Source organism: Schistocerca nitens, chromosome 1, assembly GCF_023898315.1.
Source record: "Schistocerca nitens isolate TAMUIC-IGC-003100 chromosome 1, iqSchNite1.1, whole genome shotgun sequence".
NCBI classification, from domain to species: domain Eukaryota; kingdom Metazoa; phylum Arthropoda; class Insecta; order Orthoptera; family Acrididae; genus Schistocerca; species Schistocerca nitens.
The window spans coordinates 631,024,462-631,046,798 of record NC_064614.1 but is presented as its reverse complement, the minus strand read 5'-3'; the positions used below and the strand labels follow the sequence as shown (position 1 = coordinate 631,046,798).

General features: G+C 45.6%; 1 protein-coding gene across 4 annotated transcripts in view; it reads left to right on the top strand.

Moving 5' to 3' along the window:
• The window catches only part of LOC126257721 (uncharacterized), a 152,936-nt gene that overhangs the window by 76,703 nt on the left and 53,896 nt on the right, over nt 1-22,337 (top strand). For all 4 annotated transcript variants that reach the window (XR_007546469.1, XM_049955584.1, XM_049955586.1 and 1 more), the window contains exons 6-7: nt 613-748; nt 7,117-7,287. Coding sequence is in view for 3 of the 4 variants with exons in the window: in XM_049955584.1 (XP_049811541.1) it covers nt 613-748; nt 7,117-7,287 (307 nt within the window). In the remaining variant the exon portion in view is untranslated. The remainder of the gene's footprint in view (nt 1-612; nt 749-7,116; nt 7,288-22,337) is intronic.

The window sequence follows — 22,337 nt, the reverse complement described above, 5'->3', positions numbered from 1 at the left end:
AAGTTCAACTCGATTTGTAAACTGAAGGAAACACTTCACGGCACTCGCTTCAGAACTGCTACAAATTCGTCGTGCAATAGACTGCGCCGCTTGACTGTCAACACAACTTGCACTGCTAAGAATATCGTACGACTTCCACATCGCTGGCAACGGGTTATACACAATGCTGGTGACTACTTTGAAGGTCAGTAAAACTTTGAAATACGTATCTATTTTGTACGGGCTGTAAATAAATACAGTACTTGCCACTATTAAAGTTCCAACCCTCGTATAATACGAAGTCCTCTACCAAATTTCCTGCAAAATTAAAACTTTATGCTGGATCGGAACTCGGACGCGAAACGTTACCTCTCCCGGGCAACGTTCTTAGGAACTAAACTGCTCAGGCGCTTCTAACGCCCTGTCCACATAGTTTTCTATTCCGACAGAACCTCTCAGTTAGTTTCCAGACGGGTTTAAGCCTTAAGGAAGTCAGAAAATAATGGACATTCCATTGCTGAGCGGCTGACTCATTATGAACTTGTACAAAAACCTGTTAGAGTGTAAGTGAAGATACATTGCCAGCTGTGAATGCTAGTGACGCTGGTGGTGGTGGGTGTGTGTGTGTTGCAGCTGCTGACTGACGAGCGGCTGCTGGCGCTGCGTGACCTGCGCAACGGCAACCTGAGCGCCGCGGCGCAGCAGGCGCGCGCAGACTTCCAGCTGCTGCCGCGACAGGTGCTCGAGAGCACCAGGGACGCCAGGCTCGGTGAGTCTGCCGACAATGCAGCGTGGCACACTCAGGCGACACTCACGGCCTCACACTGCTGCAAGACGCGAAAGCGTATCTCTTAGCATCCAGGTAGTGTCGTGGGGGTATATCCTGAGTACTTTGCGTAGCGTATAATTCCAGTTGCCATGATAATTTCTGAGGCGAACAAAACGTGGATGGCAGAGATCACCGACAACTTCACGAAATAGCTTCCTAGTCTCCGACTGTGCATGATGTCAGTTGTTTGTGACACATGAAAATATGTACGTGACCGGGACTCGAACCCGGATTTTCCACTTATCGCGAGAGGTCACCTTAACTACTTTCGTTACGCAAACACGTCTCCAAGACCGATCCAAACTTCCGTATGTCAAGTAGTGACAACCCTAGTGCACACACAGTTCTTGATTCAAGCACAATCGCAGATGCTAATTTATTTCGTAATGAAACTTCCAGGGAGATTAAAACTGTTTGCCGGACCGAGACTCGAACTCGGGACCTTAACCTTTCGCGGGCAAGTGCTCTACCTAGTGAGCTGCCCAAGCACGACTCACGCCCCGTCCTCACAGCTTTACTTCTGCCAGTACCTCGTCTGTGAGGACGGGACGTGAGTCGTGATTGGGGAGCTCGCTTGGTAGAGGACTTGCCCGCGAAAGGTAAAGGTCCTGAGTTCGAGTCTCGGTCCGGCAGACAGTTTTAATCTGCCAGGAAGTTTCATATCGGCGCTCACTCCGCCGCTCCAGAGTGAAAATCTCATTCTGGAAACATCCCCCAGGCTGCGGCTAAGCCATGTCTCCGCAATATCCTTTCTTTCAGGAGTGCTAGTTCTGCAAGGTTCGCAGGAGAGCTTCTGCAAAGTTTGGAAGGTAGGAGACGAGGCACTGGCAGAAGTAAAGCTGTGAGGACGGGGCGTGAGTCGCGCTTGGGTATCTCAGCTGGTAGAGCACTTGCCCGCGAAAGGCAAAGGTCCCGAGTTCGAGCCTTATTTCGTGATGTTTACCACAGTTGTAATCGTCAGACAGTGACTGTTCCTTCAGACATGCGAGCATGTCTGGAGGACACTTTATTGTGAAGATACAGAAAATGTGTAAACACAGACATTGTAACCGTTAGTGATGTATCCATGGCTCGATGGGCTAAAATGGTGATATAATATTTGCCTTCCTGTGCAGGAATCACGAATTGCCCGAGTGTGAGCGTTGTGACTGTGTGGAAGCTTGGATCCGACCTGGGGTGTACTCGGACAGCTGAAATTGTTAAGGCGAGCACTCATTAAAAGCGGGGAATTCGGTTTTGAATACCTGTCCGGGACAAATTTTCATGTGTCGCAAACAGCAGACAACAGTGCGTAGTCTCAAAATGCGAAACTATTTCGTAATAACAACTTTATTTGCATGGCCATCCTCCGCAGCAAGCACAAAATATTTGCTTTGTGAATAAAACCGCCTTTTCTTGCTGCAACTGTAATTTATTCCTCCCTATAATGAAGTGATAGTGCGACCTCCAGACCAGATGAGAGGAAACGTAGATGCCAACAAACTATCGCACTGAAGATGCCTTAGAGCAAAAAAAGGCGAAACGGATCTGCGAGGAATAAATTACAGTTGCAACAAGAACAGGCGGTTCCATTTACAAAATAACTATTTCGTAATATTTACCACAGCTGTATTCGTCAATGACAGTGTCTGTTCCTTCAGCCCAATCACTGAACGAGTTCGAACGATATGATGCACGTGAAGGTCATGGTTATTTGAAAGTACAGGCGCTGTATAAAGACAGACATTGTAACCATTAACGACGAACCGTCAATTTATTGAGTGTTTCATCTAACACATAGACCACAGTGCGATTCATCCCTCTTCGTTTCAGTGCTTCATACCAACAAAAACGAGTGCAACTGTATACAGTAACACGAACCATATCCTTTTTTTGAATACTAAAACCACCGTTGTAAATCAGAGGACAAAGAGATAGCCAAAGACTCAAAATCTTTCCACTGGTCATTTTTGCATCGTAGCCAGGGCATGTGCTGTCGGGATTGGCAATTATTCATTCGCTCACCGACTACGCTCGGCGCCCATACCTCTACACCTGTTACGCTACAGTCCTGGCGTGGTTCCTCCCTTTGTTCTATCATATATTTGGGTAAGAGAGTTCTTAAGTAATTCAAGCTTTTTCCATTGCAGTCTTGTCTGCATATTCTTTATGACTGTCTCTACGTCATGAATGGGCAGCAACCTCATGTGAGCAACAAGGAGTTCTCTGTGTATCCACATTCACATCTAAAACCGATTACCATTCATATTTTATACTATTCTATTACAAGTAACTCCTCTAACTTATCAGCTACTGTCAGTTAACAACTTAATAACGTCCTATATATTTAATAATGTCCTATATTGTGGTTCAAATGGCTCTAAGCACTGTGGGACTTAACATCTGAGATCATCAGCCCCCTAGACTTAGAACTACTTAAACCTAACTAACCTAAGGACGTCAAACACATCCATGCCCGAGGCAGGATTCGAACCTGCGACCATAGTAGCCGCGTGGTTCCGGACTGAAGCGCCTTGAACCGCTCGATCACAGCGACCGGCCCTGTATTGTGTAATGGTTGTACATTGTACGTATGAAATTATGGGAAACAGTTTGATACATATTGTAAATATACAATAAAGTGAAGCATCCTTGCGGTATATTGCATACATTGCTGTGGGGTACAGTGTAGTCTTATTTCTGTGTCCTGTGACGCGCGGTGAAGAGAGGTATTAATGCAGAAAATAAATGTCTTTCATGAGTCCGCCATCATTGTGAATATTTTATGAATAAAACCGTCTAGATCGCTTTGCATGTATTTATTTTTAAAGTAGTTTCTACTATTGCCTCATCTAATCAAAACGTAAAACTTGTAAAACAAGTCGGAGCTATTAGGCACAGGTTTTATGGACATTGACACTGAACCTTGCTGTGCAAGCTGTAACTTTTGATCTGATGATGGCAGTAGGAAAAACGGGGTTATACGAGGGCAGTTCAATAAGTAATGCAACACATTTTTTTTCTGAAACAGGGGTTGTTTTATTCAGCATTGAAATACACCAGGTTATTCCCCAATCTTTTAGCTACACAACACTATTTTTCAACGTAATCTCCATTCAATGCTACGGCCTTACGCCACCTTGAAATGAGGGCCTGTATGCCTGCACGGTACCATGCCACTGGTCGATGTCGGAGCCAACGTCGTACTGCATCAATAACTTCTTCATCATCCGCGTAGTGCCTCCCACGGATTGCGTCCTTCATTGGGCCAAACATATGGAAATCCGACGGTGCGAGATCGGGGCCGTAGGGTGCATGAGGAAGAACAGTCCACTGAAGTTTTGTGAGCTCCTCTCAGGTGCGAAGACTTGTGTGAGGTCTTGCGTTGTCATGAAGAAGGAGAAGTTCGTTCAGATTTTTGTGCCTACGAACACGCTGAAGTCGTTTCTTCAATTTCTGAAGAGTAGCACAATACACTTCAGAGTTGATCGTTTGACCATGGGGAAGGACATCGAACAGAATAACCCCTTCAGCGTCCCAGAAGACTGTAACCATGACTTTACCGGCTGTGGCGAGTGGGTGTGGCGCCACTCCATTGATTGCCGTTTTGTTTCAGGTTCGAAGTGATGAACCCATGTTTCATCGCCTGTAACAATCTTTGACAAGAAATTGTCACCCTCAGCCACATGAAGAGCAAGCAATTCCGCACAGATGGTTCTCCTTTGCTCTTTATGGTGTTCGGTTAGACAACGAGGGACCCAGCGGGAACAAACCTTTGAATATCCCAACTGGTGAAGAATTGTGACAGCACTACCAACAGAGATGTCAAGTTGAGCACTGAGTTGTTTGATGGTGATCCGTCGATCATCTCGAACGAGTGTGTTCGCACGCTCCGCCATTGCAGGAGTCACAGCTGTGCACGGCCGGCCCGCACGCGGGAGATCAGACAGTCTTGCTTGACCTTGTGGCGATGATGACACACGCTTTGCCCAACGACTCACCGTGCTTTTGTCCACTGCCAGATCACCGTAGACATACTGCAAGCGCCTATGAATATCTGAGATGCCCTGGTTTTCCGCCAAAAGAAACTCGATCACTGCCCGTTGTTTGCAACGCACATCCGTTACAGACGCCATTTTAACAGCTCCGTACAGCGCTGCCACCTGTCGGAAGTCAATGAAACTATACGAGACGAAGCGGGAATGTTTGAAAATATTCCACAAGAAATTTCTGGTTTTTTCAACCAAAATTGGCCGAGAAAAAAGATGTGTTGCATTACTTATTGAACTGCCCTCGTAAATAATTGCATATAAGCGGTCTAGACGGTGTTACTCACAGAAAAGATGCGTACCTGTGCTACGGCGGCCTGGATGTTAATCAGAGATTTCTGTCCAGAAGAAATGACGAGCGTCCAGAAGAAGTGACGAGCGATTTTCTGGCTATGATTTATGAAGCCGCTGTTACAGTTCACGACAGTCGACGACTAAGCCTGCCATCGACACGTTGTTGTCTCTAGCGGCCGCAGTTTTCTTCGGGACTGAGCTACCCTCGATACATCATTTACACAGCGCCACAAAAGACAATAGTCCCTCTACCACTTTCGAGGCGTCGGGCACCCATAAACTGACGGCGATGAAATTGGCTAATTTCATGCATCTTTCCTCGCTACACTCGACTACAAGTTCTGGCGACATTGCAGTCACGTGACACACGGAATTGTTCAATTCTCTGTAACTACAGGAGCGCTCTCAATGCGACACAGCAACTGAATGTGATTCAGTTGGTCATAGGTATACATGTAATAGGAAAATAGCTGTTTTGTCCGCCCTCTTATACTTGAGAAGCCAACCTGTCATGCTGCGGCGCCTTTATCAGCAGGCCTCACCATCCCTACATCTTGATACCCTACATTTTTCTTCCCAGATAGTTTCAGCTATCTTCTCCCCTCAAACGACGAAATAAGTTCTGATATGTATTTACGCTCCAAGTATAGCCTGCCCTACCTCTTCCATTCCCAATGAAGACCCGAACCACAGTTTACCTGCATACCTGAAATACTACTTTCCTTCTACCACCTACGTCGCGTCTCTGAAACCTTTGCAATAGTCATCCTATATCGTTTCTCCTTTCAGTTTCCTCTTCTGTCTCATTTGTATTGAAATGTACATCCACATGTACACTTTTACACCGAGAGCCACTATACATGATATTCCAAGAGCAATGGTCAGTATTCATGGATAGCCGGCCGCGGTGGCCGAGTGGTTCTAGAAGCTTCAGTCTGGAACCGCGCGACTGCTACAGTCGCAGGTTCGAATCCTGCGTCGGGCATGGATGTGTGTGATGTCCTTAGGTTAGTTAGGTTTAAGCAGTTCTAAGTTCTAGGGCACTGATGAGCTCAGATGTTGAGTCCCATAGTGCTTAGAGCCATTTGAACCATTTTGAATATTCATGGATATGTCAGGAACGACCATTCAAAACAAAACAAGTCAAGTAAATATGTGGTCGAAAATGCATGTCTTAAGAGCTGTGATCACTTCTTCGTCTTCGATACTGCGAAACCAATGTTTTTTACTGCCAGACTTCTGTCTTCGATAATTTGAGAGGTGATAATACCGACTGAAACAAGAAGATGGTTCAAACGGCTCTAAGCACTACGGGACTTAACATCTGAGGGAATCAGTCCCCTAGTCTTCAACCTAACTAACCTGAGGACATCACACGTATCCATGCCCGAGACAGGGTTCGAACCTGCGATCGTAGCAGCCGCGTGGTCCCGGACTGAAGCACCTAGGACCGCTCGGCCACAGTGGCCGGCAAACAAGAAGAAATTTCCAGTAAATATGGATTCTAAGTGAATACCTGAAGAGGTTCATCTTCGCTGCTGTGAAACGCGTCCGTTCTACTGACTATGTGCACTTAGCTTTTAACGTATGCACTGTAGAGCCCGTGTTTACTACACATTTTTGCTTCGAGTGGTCGTCGCTGTCATATCCCCGAATACTGACCATTCCTCCTCGGACACTCTGCATAATTTGTTGCTGAGAGTACATCATGTACGTCAAGTACCATTGCCGTTTTCGCCCTTTCCCGTTTCCCAGCAAATGGCACCAGCAGGCTGCAGCACAATTTTCCGTACAGATGTGGAAGACCGTACACAACAACTCATCAGGCTGAAATCATTATTTTTATTGCTTTCACCGCTTTTCATGTTTTATAATTGTTTCACTCAGAGGCTGAAGATGCTCTGCTAACCTACGTCGCACCGCTCCTCCCTGCTGGAGTATGTGAGTGACGGATATGTGCACAGAGAGGTGTTGCTGTTCCGGCAGGCATCCGGCGCGAGCTGGTGCGCGAGCGCGCGCAGCTGCAGGAGTCGCTGTCGCCGCTGGACGCGTTCTCGCGCAGCGTGTCGGGCCGCGTCGACGGCGCCCGGGCGGCCGCCCAGGACGCCGCCAGGGTGGTCGCCGAGGCCGACTACTGGCGCTGGCTCGTCGGCCTGGGTGAGTCGCGGCCGCAGCAAGCGCCGCCTGCGCCGCCTGCGCCGCCCGCCACTGCCCGCTTCCCTCAGCTCTGCATCGCCAGTAAGCTCTATGACCTCCCTCACTGATCCGAGCTTTCCCCTGTACCTTAATTTCCTCGATACAGGATGCTAAAAACAACACAAGCCTCCAGTACATCCTTAACAGTACAGGAGGTTTCAAGAAAATCCATCCGACTTCATCACGCTATGACTTCTACACGAATGAATTTTCTAAATTACCGTCCTATTTTGTATGTATATATTGTGTTGTATGGTAAACGGGGACGTAGAAACGACGGAGAAGCTCCGTCCCAGCCGCAGCTGCAGTGGTCCACAACCCCAGGACGACTACCGCAATCCACTTCACCCCTCCGCCACCCCACACCAAACCCAGGGTTATTGTGCGGTTCGGCCCCCGGTGGACCCCCCAGGGAACGTCTCACACCAGACGAGTGTAACCCCTATCTTTGCTTACCAGAGTAATGGTGGTGTACGCGTACGTGGAGAACTTGTTTGCGCAGCAATCGCCGACATAGTGTAACTGAGCCGGAATAAGGAGAACCAACCCGCATTCGCCGAGGCAGATGGAAAACCGCCTAAAAGCCATCCACAGACTGGCCGGTTCACCGGACCTCGACACAAATCCGCCGGGCGGATTCGTGCCGCGGACCAGGCGCTCCTTCCCGCCCGGAAAGCCGTGCGTTAGACCGCACGGCCAAACAGGCGGGCCACCATCCTATTTTACATAGGTATATCTGTTACAAGTATGTGCACACATAATTAGTGTACGAGGGTTGGAACTTTAATAGTGGCTACTATTTATTTACAGCTCGTACAAAATAGTTATCTATTTCAGAGTTTTACTGACCTTCAAAGTAGTCACCAGCATTGTGTATAACCCTTGCCAGCGATGTGGAAGTCGCTGGATACTCGTATCAGTGCCAGTTGTGTTGATAGTTCGAGCGGCGCTGCCTATTGCCTGGCGAATCGAGTTGAACTCACCAGGGCTTAAGTCAGGGGAGTGCAGTGATGGGGCTGCAAAGTGCTATACCACCCACTGCACTCCCCTGACTTAAGCCCTGGTGAGTTCAACTCGATTTCTAAACTGAATGAAAAACTTCGCGGCATTCGCTTCAGAACTGCTACAAATTCGTCGGGCAATAGGCCGCGCCGCTCGAACTGTCAACACAACTGGCTCTGGTAAGAATATCCTCCGACTTCCACATCGCTGGCAACGGATTATACACAATGCTGGTGACTACTTTGAAGGCCAGTAAAACTTTGAAACACGTGTCTATTTTCTACGAGCTGTAAATAAATAGTTGCCACTATTAAAGTTCCAACCCTCGTAATTTACTTTTAGTATAGAAGTTTTCGTTTATGAGTGGCATTCAGTAAATAATGCAACAAATTTTTTTCTGATAGCACGTTGGTTTTATTGAGGATTCCAATAAATCATATCATTCTCCATTCCTTTCCTGTATAAAATCTTATTTTCAACATAATCTCCGTCTAATGCGACTGCCGCAAGCCACCTTACTCGGAAGGCCTTTACACCCTCATGGTACCACGCTACTACTCGAATTCGGACCCAACGTCTTGCCGCATCAGTAGCCTCCCCGTCATCCACGTATTGCTTCTCGCAGACTGCATCCATCATTGGACCAAACAGATGGAACGCGGGAGATGCGAGACACGGGCTGTAGCGTGGATGAGGAAGAACAGCCCAGTGAAGTTTTGTGAGCTCCTCTCGGGTGAGCATACTTGTGTGAGGCCTTGCTTTCTCATGCATAAGGAGAAGTTCGTTCCCATTTTTGTGGCGACGAACATGCTGAAGTTGTTTCTTCAGTTCCGTGAAGATACCGCAATCTTGTGAGACTGTCCACACGTTCCAAATCTGGAAGTGCCACAGCTGTCCGCGGCCAGCCAGCACGCCGGATATCAGACAGATTTGCGCGACGTTGTAGCAATGATGAGAGACGCCTCCCCAACGACTCCCCGTGCTTTTGTTGACTGCTGGGTCTCCTCAGACATTCTGCAAGCGCCTACGAATATCTGCGAAGCTCTAGTTTTCCACCAAAAGAAACTCGGTGACAGTACTCTGCTCAGAATGCACCTCAGTGACAGACGCCATTTCGAAGGCAACGTTTAGCGCCGTCACCTATCGGAACTTCATGATTTTAGAGGGGTTGAAGCAGGAATATGCCACGGTGTCCCACAGCAAATTCTGAAATTTTTCAGCCGAAACTGGTCGAGAAATATGTGTTGCATTACTTAATTAACGCCACTCGTACGTTTCATAAAAGTTCAGTGTGCTCTCCACTGACTCACAGCAAACATCCAGATCATAGCCAGACGCGTCTCGTACTTTTCCGAGCATGTCTGAAGTTAGCGCTGCTGCTATTCGGCCTTGTAGTTCACTCAGAGTTGTTGGAAGGAGGGGCACGTAACCGGAGTCTTTCACACACCCACATATAAAAGACATAAATGCCCACCGCGAGGATGCGGACATTGGAGGTCGATGATACAATGTGTGATCCATACTACCTCACAGCCTTTCCATCCTTTAGGGTGCACATCGCTAAGAAATGCTCTCAAATGCAGGTGGCAGCGCGGGAGTGCTCCGTCCTGTAGAAAACTGAAATTTTCTGCTTGTTCTCACACATGTGGAAGAAGCCACATCCCCAATATGCTCTTTACATGATTTATATAAGCGTCTTTGCGCAAAAAAGAACGTGTCGCAAAGGTTTTCCTCGGTAAACTGCGCAAAATACATGATGCTTTCCAGAGTTTCTTTCGCGTCTGACTACGGTATGAAAAACATGTTCCCCATATTCATACATTCTGATGGTTTACTTTTCCGTTTAAGAGGAAGTTTCGTCTCAAGCCCCCAATCAATTGTCAGAACTGTGTCTGTTGTTGTTTATCACCGTCGTGAAAGGCGGAGCAGTTTCAGGTTGCATGGTCTAACACAAACATCGTCGAAAAACGTCAGGCAGACGCCTGAGGAACGGATAACTCTCGGATAGTACGGATCACCTGAAAAAGTCTATTGTATCCGCTCTACGTCTTGAACGAACATACCGAGGCAAATTTTGAATTTTCCTTTATAAACAATCAATGTCTTTAACGTTAAATAAGAATTTTTGTATCCAAGATCACGAGCTGAAATATTTTTATTTCCTCAATGACCGGTTTCGACAGTGTCTGTCATCTTCGGATCTACAATATGCCAGTAAAAACATTACTAAGGCGATATGCGTCACTGTACAACCGATATATAAGTGGAAAACATAGCAAACAGATCAAAATTTGCTTTTAAATACCTTCTGGAAAGAATATAACTGTGCATGAATCGCATAACCATAAAGAGAGCACACTCCATTTATAACACAAAAGCGCCATATTGGCTTGTCAAACACATAAGACAGAGTAAATAAAAACTCAGAGTGCCCTGGAGTGGAGAAGAGTTCGTTCGTGGAACCGTTATAGCAATGGTCCATCTGGAAAGACTGAACGCACATGCAACAAAAGCGTCGGTAGCGGTTACGTTACGCTCTTGGTTAACAGGTGGTATAAGTGACCCATTACATTGATTATTAAATATTCTTTGAAATACAACATTGTACTCTCTAGAAACATTGACGTAGGACTGGTTATTATGTGATGGAAAAAGTATCTGTCGGTCTACGGAAAAACAACCATAAGCATTTACATAATATCCCAACATAAACTGTAGGGTCAACTGAATCACCGATACAGTTATATCGTTCACTACTACATTTATAGTTTATCTACACATGCACATGAATATCTTGTTGAAGGTAACAATACATACAGACCTAGTTCGTACACTTACAGGCTCATTCACAAATCTATACCAAGGACAGTTTCGTGCAGACGTTCTAAACGTAGTGTCAGTAACAGCCTTACAGGCCAGCCTACCTTAGGATTACAGCTCCAACATTCAAATATTTTTGGAAAATTAATATTGACTGTAAAATATAATATATAAAAGTGTGAGATGCTAGCATGAAGCACCGATGGTTAGGACACAACAGATATGAGATGACTCTTATTGTGACATATGGCCTATCAAATGTAACAAGAACATACTTAGCAAGTAGTATCAAAGGTAGGCAGGAAATTTTCATACTTCAATTTCATAGGAATTGTACAACTTCAGTTATTTAAGACTATCAGGTGCAGGGCAGCAGCGTTAGATTATCAAATGAAGTAACGTCCAGATGCACTTATTAACAAAACTACGTATATGAGTGTGACCCTCTGAATTAATACAGGACCTAGGTAATGATAACGTGGTTGTACTCTCTTGGAAATCCCTGTCAGTGTAGTACGTATTAATATGCAACAGTAAACAGCAACAATAAAAAGGAAAATGCATCTTAGTTGCTAATGTATTGGAGTACATCGTTAAGTGCCCAATGGGCAAATCTCAACAAAATTACCCACAACAGAGAAATGCATCTATAATAATTTATCTACCATTGAGTAATAAGGTGCTAAAACACATGAGAAGAGTAATATGTGCTACACGATAAGACGCTTCGATAGAGACTACAAAGCCATTCAGAAAACGTTATACTAGCAGTGCAGTATAGGAAACTAACAGTATCTTTTTCCACTAACATAAATAAATAAATGAAAGGGCATAACAGCCATAACACTATTTGTGAATAGCCTTGTCACATAGTATAAAAAACTTGTGTGTGGGGGGAGAGGGCGTTTACAGGCCCAGCTGTGTAAGGTACTGTACAAGCATTGGTTTTTGCCATTTGAGTACTGTAATGTGAGCATAGGTTGTCACACAATGAATTAAAATTTTTTGTAAATAAAAATGTTTTAATTTTTAAAAACTTCTTTTAAATGTTAAGTCAGATTCTGCTATACATCATTAGCACAGGTGACAATTTCTTAAGATGACCTACCTAAAAATAAGTTAACTGTGTACTAAATGAGTATATCATATTGGTCATAGTCATGAAAAACTGTGTGCATATCGAAACATGTATACTTTCTGATGAACACGTAAAATCAGTCATTTATATGAAAAGCAAATAGGCACACAGTGGCCATATACGGGGTGTTCAAAAAGTCTCTCCGCAGTGCCGTATAATTGTTAGCCGGGCGTGCCGTATGATTGTTCGCCTCCCTGGCTTACTTCCCTTCAAGTGGATATTCTGTACCCATTCATAGGAGAACTTGTGTTAAGTGAAATACTGAACGGTTATTTTCAACGAGATGGTGCAACCGCGCATACAGCTCGCGTTTCAATGTCACAGCTTGCTGATGTTTTTGGTGATCGCATAATTTTACGGGGACTTCGGCCTTCACGATCGCCCGACCTAACGCCACCTGACTTTTTCCTCTGGGGTGCAGCGTAAGGAACTGTCTATAAAAACCGTCCAAAATCCATCGATGAATTGAAAACTGCAATATCCACTTTCACTGCTTCTGTTACAGACGAAATGTTACAGCTTGCGTTTGGAAACATGATTAGACGAATTGAATTGTGTATTTGTGTATTCAACAACGCGGGGGGGGGGGAGGGGTACTTTTAACATTTAATGTGAAAATGTGTGAGTAAAAATGAATATTCAATAAATTAATAACATGTATTTCACTGAGTTTCATTGCAGTGTGTTCGCTACGGCATACGGCCTGTGCGGCTAACAATCATATGGCACTGCGGAGAGACTTTTTGAACACACCATATAACAGTGTGCATTACAAGAAACTGGATATTGAAAATGTACCAAAAATACTATGTACAGAGTGAATCTTAAAGTAGCACAGACATATGAGGAGATGGTTGAGTACTGGGATGGCCCTCAGTTACATGTAATTTTTAGAAAGTTACAGTATTGCTTCACCACCGCCAACTTTTGTTCAAATTGACGAAAAAAAGTCTGTGAAATACCCATCTCAACCTAACGAAGTCTAGGTGAGCCTCAAACGCCTTGAAGTTAGAACATAGCATCCACAAGAAACATTTCTGTTAAAACGCGATGTATTCTTTCTTATGTCCACTGCATGCTTGTCTTCCGTGAGAATAATGTATGTGACACATTTAAGATAGTCCAAAGATTGTTTAAAATCATTTTCACTCACATTACTGAAAAGATCATTCGAGGAATTAAAAAAAAACAAAACAGGAAAAGTTTGACAAATATCAAGTTTATTTTCAATAATGCACACGTTTTCAGTTTGAAAAGATTCTTTATTTAAAATAATCATTTTACAACATTCATTTCTGTATAATCGAAAGCTAATTTGATTGAATGAGTACTGAATATTATTTATTCCTAAGAGAAGGATTAGTAGCAGTAATTTTAAGGTCTCCTGCTACAATCTGTTAAACAAATTGTTTCTCATTTCCGTCATTTGTGAGAATGTTATTACACTCCTGAACGAGTTTGACGCCTTTTGCTACAATATCACTCACAGCAACCATCTCCCAAACTTTTTGAATTGTACTTTTGTAACGGGAGTCATCTTTCTAACGGGTAAAACAAAAGATTGAAAGTCAATATTCGTAAAAGAAGAAAGATAATTTTTTGTATAATGTGTCTTTTCATTTGTTTTTGTCTTCTCCCTCTTCTTCATCTTTTCTTTTTACTTTCGAGATAGCTTGAGCTATATTTGCCTTGGCCATTGTTTGAACATTCTTGTCAGAAGCCACAGTTTCTGGAGATAAGTACCAGAGGTCACCTGAATATTTTTTTTTGCAGCAGCCTTACTGATTTACTAGATGAATAACCTGATAATTTATCAATTGACTCATAAATAGGAACTAAAGGTAAGGTGCCTTAATTGCTTCTGTTGACAGAAAACAGGCTCAGACGTACACGCGTGCAAGAAAAATACCAGATAAGTGAAAATGATCTTGAAATCCGTGTAATCCGAAAGTGTATATGGCCTTTGCCATCCACATAGAATTACTTACAGCTCTTGGTACGCGATACGATATCACATTTTTTGGAATGCCGGCAGAAAGTTAATCGTTAATTCAGCAATTCTCGATGTTCATCTCGTCGTTGTTTCTGCGTAGAAATTTGGTTTTCAAGAAATTGAGAATAATAGTTCATAAATCATCAGATACATTACTGCTACCGATTAAGTAAGCGTTCTTGTCGCGTTTGTACCAAGTTACTGTAAATTCTTGAAAAGTTCCATGTCAGAGGTGCCCCATCAATGAGTCGAAACAGGTCCTCAACACCAATTCAAAAATGTGCTGACGGCAAAGGAGGTATAACAGGTTACAACTGAACAATTTTTCTAGATTTGTGCAACTACCATTTATTCGACCTGCATTGCTTGCTTTCGTATAGCAGCAAAGTGCTTGAATTTTGTCAACTATACCACACTTCTCTGATGATTGGTGAACCGTCAAGAGTTGATATTCAGATGATGTAGGATTTACTAATTCTGCCAGCAACTTTGCATCCCAGAGCAGCACAAACAACAACATACTAGACGATCGCACCCAACTATCGCCATGAAACACGCTGACAATACCGAAGTACTTCCTCTGTTAGATTTTAAGTGTTCGCCTCTAGGCTGCAGCATTCTCCAAATCAGTAAAAGGACAGCCGTCTGTACTTACACTACTAATGTTCTGCTCTTAATCATATTATGATTTTTATTATATATACAAAATTAGGATTATAGTATTAAAACAGCGTTATTAAAATAAGTATCTGTAACAATAAGACTTTATTTAATAATACACTCCTGGAAATTGAAATAAGAACACCGTGAATTCATTGTCCCAGGAAGGGGAAACTTTATTGACACATTCCTGGGGTCAGATACATCACATGATCACACTGACAGAACCACAGGCACATAGACACAGGCAACAGAGCATGCACAATGTCGGCACTAGTACAGTGTATATCCACCTTTCGCAGCAATGCAGGCTGCTATTCTCCCATGGAGACGATCGTAGAGATGCTGGATGTAGTCCTGTGGAACGGCTTGCCATGCCATTTCCACCTGGCGCCTCAGCTGGACCAGCGTTCGTGCTGGACGTGCAGACCGCGTGAGACGACGCTTCATCCAGTCCCAAACATGCTCAATGGGGGACAGATCCGGAGATCTTGCTGGCCAGGGTAGTTGACTTACACCTTCTAGAGCACGTTGGGTGGCACGGGATACATGCGGACGTGCATTGTCCTGTTGGAACAGCAAGTTCCATTGCCGGTCTAGGAATGGTAGAACGATGGGTTCGATGACGGTTTAGATGTACCGAGCACTATTCAGTGTCCCCTCGACGATCACCAGTGGTGTACGGCCAGTGTAGGAGATCGCTCCCCACACCATGATGCCGGGTGTTGGCCCTGTGTGCCTCGGTCGTATGCAGTCCTGATTGTGGCGCTCACCTGCACGACGCCAAACACGCATACGACCATCATTGGCACCAAGGCAGAAGCGACTCTCATCGCTGAAGACGACACGTCTCCATTCGTCCCTCCATTCACGCCTGTCGCGACACCACTGGAGGCGGGCTGCACGATGTTGGGGCGTGAGCGGAAGACGGCCTAACGGTGTGCGGGACCGTAGCCCAGCTTCATGGAGACGGTTGCGAATGGTCCTCGCCGATACCCCAGGAGCAACAGTGTCCCTAATTTGCTGGGAAGTGGCGGTGCGGTCCCCTACGGCACTGCGTAGGATCCTACGGTCTTGGCGTGCATCCGTGCGTCGCTGCGGTCCGGTCCCAGGTCGACGGGCACGTGCACCTTCCGCCGACCACTGGCGACAACATCGATGTACTGTGGAGACCTCACGCCCCACGTGTTGAGCAATTCGGCGGTACGTCCACCCGGCCTCCCGCATGCCCACTATACGCCCTCGCTCAAAGTCCGTCAACTGCACATACGGTTCACGTCCACGCTGTCGCGGCATGCTACCAGTGTTAAAGACTGCGATGGAGCTCCGTATGCCACGGCAAACTGGTTGACACTGACGGCGGCGGTGCACAAATGCTGCGCAGCTAGCGCCATTCGACGGCCAACACCGCGGTTCCTGGTGTGTCCGCTGTGCCGTGCGTGTGATCATTGCTTGTACAGCCCTCTCGCAGTGTCCGGAGCAAGTATGGTGGGTCTGACACACCGGTGTCAATGTGTTCTTTTTTCCATTTCCAGGAGTATAGTAATAATAATGAGAAACTGCAAAACAAAATTAAAACAGCTAAAATTCAAAACTTCATGAATGTTGGATGTAGTCTTATAATTTTCCGACTGAGCAAGAATCTTGCACGTGCCTTATATTGGAACAAAACAGGGGGTGGGAGATAAGCTGAAAAAGAAGGACCACCATAGTGTATACAGTGTTGACCATTCTCAATGTGGGACAACTTTAGACTCAACACATGAATAACAGGAACTTCCTAAAGGTGCATCCGGTGCAGGAGAGATTTTTCCTTGGTGGAAGCACTGGACTGGGCTGCACTCAGCCTCGTGATGCCAACTGAGGAGCTGCCTGACTGAGAGGCAGCGGCTCCGAGGTGGGAACGTCGACAAGGGAGGGGAGTACGGGGTGCTTACCAAATGCCCACCACACCGCATTTGATGGCCAATGACTGAGGATGACACAGCGGTTGGTCGACCTTCACTTGGTCTTCAGGGCCTCATCGCGGGGTTTCCATTTCTTATTACTTGACCCCCCATATGTGAGTCGAATGTGTCAGCCAATGCGTCAACTCGCTCGTCATACAGCTGCGGTCTTATTCAACATGTATACATTATATCATGAAAAGTATCCGAACACCTGTATGCAGTATCCCCAACCTTTGCCTTTGCCTTTGCGATGGTTTGAACTCTGCAGGGGACACTTCCAGTAAGTTGTCTGAATGACTGGAAGAATGGCAACCCACTGACGTTCTAACTCAACCCAAATGTCGGGTTTCTGGGCAGACCAGTCCATTTCAGGAAAGTTATTGTCCAGATAACAATGCCTCACAGATATTGCTTTAAGATAGGGTTGCATTGTCATGCTGATGCAATCGTCGGCCCCCAACTGTTCCGCTGCTGTACGCAGTATACAATATAGTTAAACGTGATCATATCCTTCCGCATTTAGCGTTCTCTTAAGCACAGTAAGGCTACAAAGGAATCACACGCTAACCAATAACCCCCCCCCCCTCCCCCGCTCATCCCGCCGTCCTCCGTACTTCACTGTTAAGCACTGAAACTGTGGGTAATGTTCTCTAGGCATTAGCCAAACCAAAACCTTTCCACTGGATTGCCACAGGGTATAGCGCGATTCATCACTCTGAATCACTCGTTTTCCAGTCATTCAATTACACCATCTCTAGCATCGCTTCGCTCTGACTACGTAAATGTGTGGCTTATGTGGAGATGATCGACCACTGTACCCCATTATTTTTAACCCCATACGCACTGTCATTGAGATTGCTGTGGTGCTGGCAGCACTTTGGCACACACGAGACATCCCTTACACTGATTTTATGCAATTTTTAAAACCACATTCCACAATGCTCGACGGTGCTCTTCGTAAGTACGTGAGATCTGCTTGGTCTTGGTACAGCTGTGGTTGTTCCATCGCTTTTGCACTTCACAGTTACATGAAAAGAGTCGACTTCTGGACGGCTTTAGAAGGGTTAAAATGTTCCTTATGTATTTGCTAGTTAGTTGACATCCAGTGATTAGTCCACGTTCCAAGTCTGTGAGCTCTCCTGACAGACCCATTGTGCTGTTACTGCTTCTCTACTGTCAACACGATACTCGCCGCCTCCTTTTGTACTATTGGGTCCACCAATCGTGAAATCTTGCCGTCAAATTCGCATTACATAAGGGTGTCCGGATACTTTTGATCAGATAATCGACGAGCTATGCCACTGGTGTTCTTTACAGGCCATGCATTATGATTCAAAACGATAAACATCTTTACTAATACAGTACTGTTACTCTTGTCAAATCCTTCCTCAAGATTATTCATCGTCGTATTGTCGACAACCTTAACTGATAAATTAAATTCGGAACATGTAAAAGAAGTTTCTTGCCGTGACTGTGTAGTAAGATTGTTAAACTTAGCATCCCTTCGATGGCTTTGTTTCAGGCTGTAATACAGTGGAGTGCCAAAGAAACTGGTATAGGCATGCGTATTCAAATACTGAGATATGTAGTCAGGTCAAATATGGCGCGCGGTCGGCAACGCCTGTGTAAGATAACAAGCGACTAGCGCAGTTGTTAGATCGGTTACTGCTGCTGCATTCGCAGGTTATCAAGATTTAAGTGAGTTTGAACGTGGCATTGTAGACGACTCACAAGTGATGCGACACAGCGTCTCCGAGGTAGCGATAAAGTGGAGATTTTCTCGTACGACCATTTCACGAGTGTGCCTTGAATATCAGGCAACCGGTAAAACATCAAATCTCCGACATTGCTGCGGCCAGAAAATGATCCTGCAAGAACGGGACCAGCGACGACTGAAGATAACCGATCAACGTGACAGAAGTGCAACCCTTCCCCAAACTGCTGCTGATTTCAATGCTGGGCCATCAACAAGTGTCAGCGTGCGAACTATTCAACGTAACATCATCGATATGGGATTTTGGAGCCGAAGGCCCACTCGTGTACCCTCGATGACTGCACGACACAAGGCTGTACGCCTCATCTGGGCCAGTCAACACCAACATTGGACTGCTAATTACTGGAAACGTGTTGCCTGGTCGGACAGGTCTCGTCTCAAACTGTATTGAGCGGTTGGACGTATACGGGTATGGAGACAACCTCATGAATCCATGGACCCTGCATATCGGCAGGGGCTGTTCAAGCTGGTGGAGGCTCTGTGATGGTGTCGGCCGTGTGCCGTTGGAGTGATATGGGACCCCTGATACGTCTAGGTACGACTCTGACAGGGACATGTACATAAACATCCCTTCTGATCACCTGCATCCATTCGCGTTTATTGTGCATTCCGACGGACTTGGGTAATTTCAGCAGGACAATGAAACACCCCACGCGTCCAGAATTGGTACAGAGCGGCTGCAGGAACATTCTTCTGAGTTTAAGCACTTCCGCTGCCACCGAACTCCCCAGACATGAACCTTATTCCTCATATCTGGGATGCCTTGCGACGAGCTGTTCAGAAGAGATCTCCATCCCCTCGTACTCTTACTGATTTATGGACAGCTCTGTACGATTCATGTGCAGTGCACTACAGCACTATTTCAGACATTAGTCGAGTCCATGTCACGTCGTGTTGCGGCACTTCGGCGTGCACGCGGGGCCCTACACGATATTAGGCAGGTGTGCCAGTTCTTTTGGCTCTTCAGTGTATAATTTTGCGGGACTTAGCAAGGCTGCATAATCTAGGAGGCATAATCCGTCTATCTTCAGTCTGTTGGTAACTTCTGTGGATAGGGAGGTGGAGTTCAGTAATGATACAATGTCTTTTTGACAAGCAGTAAGATCTTTTCCTTGCATAAAACCGTCAAGATCGCTTATTAAATTTTCTTTGTTTATTCAGCCATTTCGGTTACTACCATCATTAGATATCTGCGGTTACGATGAATGGAAGGTACGGAGAGACAGGAGTTTGTTACACAATAAGAATTTAACAAAACATAATAAACTAAAAGGTTAAATAATATTTTTGAAGGTACACTAACTAAAAACGATTAGAACTTATAAAAGAATGGTCTGTGTCAGAACCAAAGCCTTTGCTTAATCGGTTTTTTTTTTGGTGTGGTGGTGCTGAAGTCTGATCAACTTCGTTGATTTTTACTTCTGTAGGGAATGGAAGGGGTAAAAATTTTCTCTTTATTTATTTATTCTTCTTTCAGCTTTAGTTTGGGCACACAGAAGGGTCCTTTAACTCGCTGCTTTTGGTGTGTGTTTGAAAACATGTGTGTAGAAGTGCTAAAGGACGATATGTCGTTAAATTATGGAGAATTCCGTAGGGATATCATTTACGGAGGCTCAAATACTATCGCCTTCGGTACTTTATATTTGTGGTTGCGTAAGGGTTCTACCACACCTACTGTGGTGAGTTGTGGTGTACTGTCACGTATCATGTCCAACTTCCGAAATAAGGTTCGTGCCTTCTCCTTGACCTTGTCTGAGAGGTAAGATTCGCTTAAGGCTCGATGAATGTCATGATTGCGGATCCACCATTGGGCTCCTGTGATCCATCGTAGGCATCTGCTTTGTACAACCTGTAGCTTCTTGTAGTTAGTGGCACACGTAGTACCCCAAGAGGTCGATCCATACAAAATAGATGGTTCGACTGTGGCATGGTACAACTGGAGTTTCGTGCGTTGGCTGAGGTATGAGCTCTTCAGAAAGGGGAGGAGAGCTCCCAGCATTTTGAGGCCAGACGTCTTCTTCTCCATAATGTGATGACTATACAACAGTTTGGCGTCTAAATGCACTCCCAGGTATTTTACAGTTGTTGCCCAGGGGAGTGGCTGGTCTGATATCCGCAGGCGGTCATTGACAATGGGTCTCCGACGTGTGAAGACAATAACTTTGGTTTTTTCTGCATTGACCGTTATTTTGTTCATGTGGGACCAGTGGTCCACTAAATCTAGTTGGCGCTGCATCCGTGTGACGAGGTGGTCCATTCTGGTGCCTGCAGTCAGGAGCGCTGTGTCGTCGGCATAGAAACTGGCAGTAACATGTGGCACCGTCGGGAGGTCGTTAATATATAAATTAAACAGCAGTGGAGAGATGACCGATCCTTGTGGAAGTCCTTCAAGGACAGGCCGTGTTGTTGAATTCTTGTCATCAATGCGAACATATAATCTGCGATCCTGAAGAAAATTGTCAAGAAGTTTTAAATAGCAGTCTGGTAGGGGAGTGGTACGTCGGAGCTTGACGATCAAGTTGCGTCGCCATACTTATCGTAAGCCTTCTCTATATCGAGAAAGACTCCAATAGTGTGTCGTTTCTTGTTGAAATTGTCTTGGATAGATTCCGTGATGCGCAGTAGTTGTAACTCAGCCGATAGCTTCGCCTGGAAGCCAAACTGCTCCGGTCGGATGATGTTGTGTGCCACAAGGATGTCCAGCATGCGTTTCAGTAGGACACGTTCCAGTACCTTTCCCATCGTCGGCAGTAAACTTATGGGTCTGTAGCTGTCAGGGTGTGAGAGATCCTTGCCCGGGTTTGGTATTGGCACTATTCTGGCAATCTTCCATGCCTCTAGGAAGTATCCAGTCCTGAGGCAGCTGTTCACTATCCGGGTGAGAAGCACAACAGGCTTTCTCGGGAGGTGTTTCAATTCCGTATTGCTGATTCTATCTGCTCCAGGTGAGGTGTGTTTGCTATACTTGATAATCCTCCGAATTTCCTCCGGCGTTGTCAGCCGGGGCATAGTGTTAGTCGGGGCGTCCCGAATAGCTGCCCATTCCGCCGCTGTGTCCTCCTCTGCACGGTGGAGTGCATCATCTCCATCCTCCGTGGTGGGCGTAGTCATCTGTTGTTGGTATGTATCCGCATACAGCTCCGCCTGCGCCAGTGAGTCGTACAAGAGGCCATGGGGTCCTCGAATTGCCCTTTTGGGGGGCTGTTGCTGTCGGAGACTTTTAACTATTCGCCATTCATCTTTGGTGCGTAATAGAAAGTTGTCCATTTTGAGTTCCCACGTGTGTTGCTTCCAGTCCTGAACCTTCCGCCGGAGTTCTCGGGTTAGTCGGTGAGTTTCCCGTCTATCGTCCGGATGGCGGTAACGGACCCATCGTTTCCGACACCGATTGCGCCTTGTCTTAAGCTCCTGCAGTGGTGGTGGAAACTCGTCATAATTGACTTCTGGCTGCAGGTGCTCCGTGAGTGCTCGTTGTTTCGCATTGTTAATCTTCTTCGTGAGTACTGCGACTGCCACATCAATCGCTTCTCTGGTAGTAACAACCTGGGTTGGTCGCACATTGTTGTTGAGGTACGCTTGGAACTGCTGCCAGTCGTAAGTTCTTGTCGTCGGCAGTGGGAGTTGCAAAGTAGCCCTCTCTATGAGTCCTAACACCGGTTTGTGGTCCGACGAAAG